Source organism: Pieris brassicae, chromosome 1 (assembly GCF_905147105.1).
Source record: "Pieris brassicae chromosome 1, ilPieBrab1.1, whole genome shotgun sequence".
Classification (NCBI taxonomy): domain Eukaryota; kingdom Metazoa; phylum Arthropoda; class Insecta; order Lepidoptera; family Pieridae; genus Pieris; species Pieris brassicae.
Window position 1 is genome coordinate 16,590,627 of NC_059665.1, and position 7,823 is coordinate 16,598,449.

General features: G+C 30.2%; 1 protein-coding gene across 1 annotated transcript in view; it reads right to left on the reverse strand.

The window, feature by feature from the left end:
• The window catches only part of LOC123712514, a 73,409-nt gene extending 65,866 nt beyond the window's left edge, over positions 1–7,543 (reverse strand). Inside the window, exon 1 of the mRNA XM_045665647.1 lies at positions 6,854–7,543. Coding sequence (XP_045521603.1) covers positions 6,854–7,004 — 151 coding nt within the window. The 5' untranslated portion in view covers positions 7,005–7,543. The remainder of the gene's footprint in view (positions 1–6,853) is intronic.
• Between the last annotated feature and the right edge of the window lie 280 nt (positions 7,544–7,823).

Here is a 7,823-nt window from a genome sequence, read left to right on the forward strand (position 1 = left end):
CAATTAAGTCCAACTGAAGCCTACCTAATAAAATATGCATAATTCTATGGTCATAGATCAGACAATGATAAGTACATTTTACTCAGTATGACTTATGACCTATGGCCACAGAGTTATATTTATTTATCCAAAAAGCATCTCTGTCAAACGTAAATTTGTATCTATGAACTTTAAGTTTGTACTAGATTAAATTACCGACATGTCTTAATGGATTGTAATTAGGGTTAAAATAATAATTTTGATGTATAATATGTGTATTGCTAAAGTTGATTTCAAAATATCACAGAATATAATTTCATTGACATCATAATAAAAGTACAATTTGAATTTTCCCAAGCAATGAACCGAGAATGTTTTTCCCACGTTTTAAAAGCTTAATTGTCCTATTATCTTTTACTTACTGTTATTATGGTATAGTTACACTTTATGATATGTATATGTATGCTTCCCTTTTAAAGTTACCATTATAATAAGACTCATTTACTAAAGCTAATTTGTGTTTTGTTTTGAAGAAGTATTATTGTCTCTTATTACAAACTGTTATATACATCTAGTAACGATACATTTATGGGTGTATATGTGTTTATCAGAACATTTTTATATGGTTACACTACTGATCTTCACACACGCCGTGATATATGCTTGTATTAGTAACAGCTCCATATATGTCGATAGAAAATACATAAGGTATTTGTTAAGGTTATATATTTCGTAATTTATCATTTTGTGGGTAACTACCTAAATTTTGGTAAAATAATAACGGTCATTTTCATTGTTAAGACACTTACATATAGTAAATACTAACACAGACCGCAATGGATTGTTGATACTTTCAATAATCAAGTTTTGAAGTATTTTCCAAGTGCATACAATGAAGAAACATAAGTTCCTTTGTGTCAGTCGCACGTGGTCACATCTGGTTCAATGGTATTTTAATAACCGTACTGAATTAAGTTATATAATTCTTTGTCCGAGGAATAAAGCTGAGTGTATGTTTATGAGAAACATTAAGCTAATTGTCGAATTACACTTAAGTTGTAATTTTGATATGATATAATCGTGGAATAGAAACGTTTTAGGCCCGTTTAAGTCATATCAGTAAACAGTTTCCTAAATTGATACTTTTCCCTTTTGGAAAACTAAGTTTAAACAAAAACCGTGGCAAGTAAGGCGCGTCTATTTTTTGAGACTTTTACAATAATATAATAATATGAAATCCGATGGCTAATCAGAAATCGGACGATACTTTACCAAACATGTATCACACTGTATTACAAACAGATTGCAGTTCAATCATATCAAAAAATATATATTTTAAATGTTTTACTAACTAATCTGTCACACTATATGACGGCCGCCGGTAGTCGGCGCCGTTCTAGCGCTCGATGTTGGGTCTGAGCCGGCAAACTTGACACTTTTGACGCTTTCACACAACTGACTGTTATCACTGTCGTTCACTCGCAATCGCGACGTCAAATATAAAATTAGTCCTTCTTAATAAAGGAACATTTTTTTTAACTGAAATAAATAACCACACTTTAACGTATTTTGTATACGGTTATTATTATTTAAAACCATAATATTCCACAAATTGCAGTATTGATACGTCGACTAATGATTGGGGAAGGACAAAATGTCAAGGAGCAGCCTTTCGAATATTGTGTCAGTGTGTCACAATTGCTTAAGGTCTTAGAACAAAGGTTTAGTTACCCAAGTCGAGTTTCCTATACTGTTAATATTTTTGTAAAAAGATTTTTCATTTATAGGACATTATTTGAAAAAAAAAAATTTGTATGAATATGGGAAATACTATATATTATTTATTATACTATTTATAATCATTATATTTTCAAGTATAACCAAAGAAATAATGACAAAATATTGTGTCTTTTAAAAGTGATAGAAAGAGAGATTTTCATCAAAACATGATTTTTATCTTTGAAAACAACAGTCATATATATACATATATATTATATGAGGTATACGAGACGGACTTACACAAATACACAAAACCGATATTTTATTTTCCATTAGTACAATACTCATTCGCACGCATTTTATATTCAAAGGCTGTCTGAACCAGCAATAATTGTTATTCCGTAGACGACACGTTAAAAAAACTATTGACATGTCTGGACATGATCGGGCAAAAAAGAGGAACTTGAATAAATACGCGATTGTAAAGGGAAAATTAAATTAGACAATATGGTCATTAGTCCGATTAATTTAACATAATGAGCTTGTTCATTTAAAAGTATAGTTCGTGCAGTTTGTTATTATTATATACCCAATAGGCTGCATATTATGTTTATGTATAACTTATGCTATTGTTTAAGTACATAACCTTTAAACCCTATAAAACGAATTCTAGTTTTTTACTAATCGTTACTAAAGCAGAAATTTACCATACTATTGTAAATATGTTTAAGTAAAAGTAATTTCTTTTAACAAAATCACTGTGCTGAGAGAGAAAATGTCCTTATATCTTTACACTGTTAATGCGTTCTAAAGAGAAACAAGCTTATATTTAAGTTGTACATGTACTTATTATTAAAACAGATCTAAAAATAACACATTGTTTAGACTGACAAAAAATGAGTTTTATGGCCGAGCCCTAGGGGAGAGCACCTGTCTTGAATACAACACCTGTGGAATATATTACTAACCCCTCACTGTACAAGTTGCTACAAAAAATCTCCGTTTAAGGGTAATAGAGAAGCAAACATATATCATTTTACTTATATTTTTATTAATTTTTAATAATAGTTTAAATTTAAAGTAACCTATGTTATAGGATATTGAGATTATGAGTAAGATACACGTTGCATTTTAAATCGGCTAATTCACTTGTGTTGCTTTGTCAAACTAATTTTTTGATCATATTTTTCTTTACATGAAATGTAAACACAAATTTGAATAAAATATATTATATAGATCAGTAGTAACATTTAGTATTAGCAAAGCATTTTTCGAAGTGATGCTTTTTTATAGTAAATAAAATTATAATATTTATATTATAAACCTGTAATTTTAGTATTTCTAATAAGATTTATATACCATTCCGATTAACCGAACCGTAAAAATACAATTAAAACGCAAAATATCGCCAATTTCGGTAAACTATAGCCATGTTAAGTTTTATTTGCATAGTGGTTAGCTAACAACACTTGAGAAACATCTACAATAAGTCTTATTGCTTGGAAATAATTTAACGTTTATTATGGGGTAAATAAATTATGAACAATAATTAATAATAAGACCGTCAAAGAAATAAATATTCTGTGATTTTAATTAACTCGAACCGTTTTAGTACGCTTAACTAATACAGTTATTTGTTTAACCCATTTATTATAATAATTAAAAGATATTTACATTCACTTTATTTTATTATTGTGACTTAAATATTATAAAATTTAATGCCAGGCAAAGATAATCTGGAATTAAATTACCAATAAGTCGTATAGGAATCTAATAAATAGTTAAACTTACAAAAGATTCTTGTAGGTATAAAAATCGGTAGGTAAATATAAGAACTTTCTGAACGCTAGGTTTGAAAATCGTGTTTTATTCATTTTTACCACGGAAGATGGCAGAACATGCCAAAAATCGTATTTACGTATTGTTTGTCAGTGATACAGTGTTTAAAGTATATTGAAAAATATAAGAGTTTTTGCTTAATTATTTTTTTATTTCAGGTCTCATCTATTTTATATCACTTTTAAATCCCCATTAAAATTGTTAAACATTTCTAAAAAGCCAGTGTATTTATAATATTCTAGGTTTTATGATTATATATCTGTAAAGAAATAACAAAACGTGAGGGAAATAAGATTGTTTTTAACTTTATTGAACCTTGATAGTTACCGATGTTTTACGGTGCTTTAGATTTGATGATATTTTTTATCGTAAACATAGCTTATGAAAAAAGCTAGTAGACTCGTCCGTATTATCGCAAAAATATGTCATAAGACAACAACAATATATATTTATTGTGGTTTCTCAAATTTATATAGGATTTATTGATTAGTTGACGATACATTTTCATTTAATATGATTTATGTGTTACCTTACACAGAATACTGAAGGATAATAATTATCTATCGTTATGACAAATACTTACATAGATCTTACCAGACGGAATATTTAATTGGAATTATTACAATCATTTCGGTTACACCAGTTTTGACAAAAAAGTTTTGTGACCATCGATGCGTAACATTTCACTTGAGTTGTTAAGCGTGACTTACCTTTACTTATATTTTAATCACAAAGGACCACACAGCTTTGAGAATCCTTTTATATTACTTTGTAAGCATAAAGCTGTTGTAATTGAGAGTCATAACAGTGAGTGTTAATATTTTTTTAATAACATACTTTAAAATTATGGTCATGCACATGAATTTTGCTTAATTTTGAGTGAGTATAATAAATATTACAGTGTATTTAACAAATTCATATTGCGTAATTTGTCGTTCTCGATTAACGTGTTATCGTATTAAAAAGAAAGTTTATATAAAATCATCACAATTAAATAAATGGAATTTGTAAATGAAACGTGAAAACTCTGGCTATTTTAATTATTTTCTTCTGATATTTATGGGCGTGTTTAATGAAAAATTTAATCTCTCCAATTTTTATTAATTAAAATGTTTATTTAAATTACAGGAAGATCCAGCAAAGTAGAAAATAGACTTGAACCACATTTTCTAGTGACAGATTCAGATCAAGCGTTAACTTTGTTTCTAGTTGAACTAGTTTATAAGGTGAACTCTAGTCTACTTGAAGAAATTGTCTGCCTTTTTACAAGTTTACTTAGATAACTCTTTATAATGTAATCTTTCTATTATCCTATCAAATTGACGGTAGCATTAGTGGTTAACGTATATAGAGGTTTTAGGTTGGATTTCCAGTTAAAAATGTGCCCGGATTCGAAGACATATAGGTTGGCGAATTGCAGAACTGTCTCGATCCCATGGCGACTACTAACAAGTAATAAAATGCTATAAAAACAATTAAAGGACGTACCCCATAACATATTTTATCTAACTCAATTTTAAATAAGACTATTTCAGTTATGTGTATTTATTACACCACTGTTTGCACTTGATTTTCACTTATTTTTGCGTATTAAGATAAAACAAAGGATTTCAATTATGTTACAACAAGTCCCGTAGGTTTGTAAACTGTAAACAGAGTTATTTTTGAGTTGATTGACGAGGCGGCCTGACACTGTTTACGACTTGGTACATGTTATAATGTAAGTCAAATATTTACACGCTTAAATGTCTTTTCAGCTTTCTGTTTCTATTTATGTAAAAATTAGATTAAATTTAGGGCTGCTAATGCATATTATTTAAATCTTTGTGAACGGTAAATTTATAATATTGTTGTCTATATGGAGACTTGATAGTTACCGATGAATATATATATATATATTTCATATTCTAGGTATTGAATTGTCTTCTGATTTATGCACCTTTAATAATGTTTTGTGAATTTAAATTTGGAATAAAAATTTATATAATTGTCTGCATAACTATTAATATTAGTTTTATGACTTCTGGAATCATCGATCATCTTTGAATTTGTGATACTAGTGTAAAAATGTTTTATTGAAATATTTTTTTGTTCGCTAATAATTTGTCTGTTATAAAGTGTATGTAGTTTTTTGGGACTGTTTGAGTGACGTGAAAATCAAACATATTGTATAAAATAATGAATTTATTTCACAATCACCCACATGGGTTTGTCTTAACACAATCCAATTATGATAATGATTACATGCGACTTAACTACTTGTGAAATAATAAATGTATCGAAAATGGCTTATAAGTATAAAAATCACAAAGTTAAATGCAATATTTACAATTTAAACATCTACAGCATAAAATTATTTTCATTTTACATATTTTTAAGTTTTCGCTTTATCGAAACAAAACATAATTGATTAAAATATTATTTTAACAAAATATCCGTTTATTTACAGATGGTAAATTAACAATTCTTATATTTAGATAAAATACATAGATTTAAATTGAATTGAATTTATTTGCCAACTCGTATTTCACTAATATTTGGCGTAAGTCGAAAATGTACCTAAGAATAATTCATGACTATCGGATATTTGGAACTTAAATAAAATTTGAGATCCTTACGAAAAAATCATAATAAATGCTAGAAGCCACAAAACAATAATTAATATTACAATAAATTAAACTACCATTAAACTACACTATTTAAAATTGTTAAAACAAAAAGAGATCAAATGGAGATGTTACTAAATATTAAAACTTAACAGAGCTAAAATAATATTTCTTCGGATGAATGTTGGCGATTAAAAAAAATATGGAAATTTAAGTTTCGTTGTTTGAAAAAGTTTTAAAATCGTAAAAATATGAACGCAATTTATTATAACAATATTAGGTCGTAGTTTTTAACATTATAATGCATAATGTATTCCTACGTAATATCGCGGAGGCGTTTTGTCGAACTTCACTCAAAATTTCAAAGCAAAATTCATGAGAAGCAAAATTGTGTTAATTGCAAAACGAAACGAAATGCATAATCCATGCGAGTCGTTTCTCGACCACCATTTACAATTTAAGTGCAGTTTGACACAACATCTCTGAACAAACAAATTAACTGGACTTAAAAATACGTAACAAATGTCCAATCTGCTTTGCAGTATCACTTTTAACAATACTTATCTAAAATCTTCTTTATCTCACTGTATTGAAGAGAGATGACGCCAGGGACACTTTAAGGATGGCTACAACCATCACCAAGTTCACGATGTAGGTCGAATTGCATCTTAAGTGGTAAGGTGGTGTGTTAGGCTCGCGAGGGCACTCACCTCGGCGATTGTCCTGCACCTCTTGGCCAGGATGTCGTGATACCAAGATGTGGCATAGAACCTCGTACAGCTCGGCTAGGAGCCGGTTCAACCGTGAAAAGTTCTCCTCTGCCGCCTCTCTCTCACTTGGCAAGTTGAATGCTATTGCCATCTTTGTCTCTCACAACGCCTTTTTCTACGGAAGAAGCGTGGACAGATTGCGGTTTGTTTTGTATACATAAATGCTGTGCGCGTTCTTGTCACGACGCACTAGGGTTTTAGTTCTTTTTGATTCCCTAATTGTAAGTCAATCAGTTAATTGTAAGACGTATTTTAGATTTTACAAAACTTTTTATTTATTTCTTCGTTTATCAAATATAAAAGTTGTTATATTTAACAAAAGTTCACTTTGACACTCGGGTACACAGTCACTTTAAGTTTGGCAGCGAAGAGATTCGATCTCAAAAGTTCACAAATACACAAGAAGTTTTTTTCGAAAACTCCGCAACGAACATTGTCCGTGATTCACTCGCAATTTAGCGATAACCGGCGCTCGGTCGATGACACAATCGCGCTAACTAACGCACTATGCATCGCTCTGGCTTTTCGTAAACAAACTGAAACTTCGCACTCCGCTCCACAAAAGAGGTCGACAGACGACTATTGTACGTGCGGCCAGCGCGGAAGCGTATCTTGTAATAAGGGATAATACTTCGTGCACATCATTGCCTCGTTCGACGCTAAGCTGCATGTGTGCGTGGTGCATAACGTAAGGACACGCTCACACAGCTGCAGCTATTTGATTATAAATAGTTGAACGCACGGTAGCACGTTACCTTCGCACTCTACAACTACAATCAACCGTGACACCGTTATCCCTATCCTTTTCGCTCGCGGTGTGAAAAAAATCTTCCCTCTCATTTCTAGCTGGTTACATCACTGTCACAACAGTATCCATAGATGTAGGTTTTCTCACTCTGCTTTTAGGGTT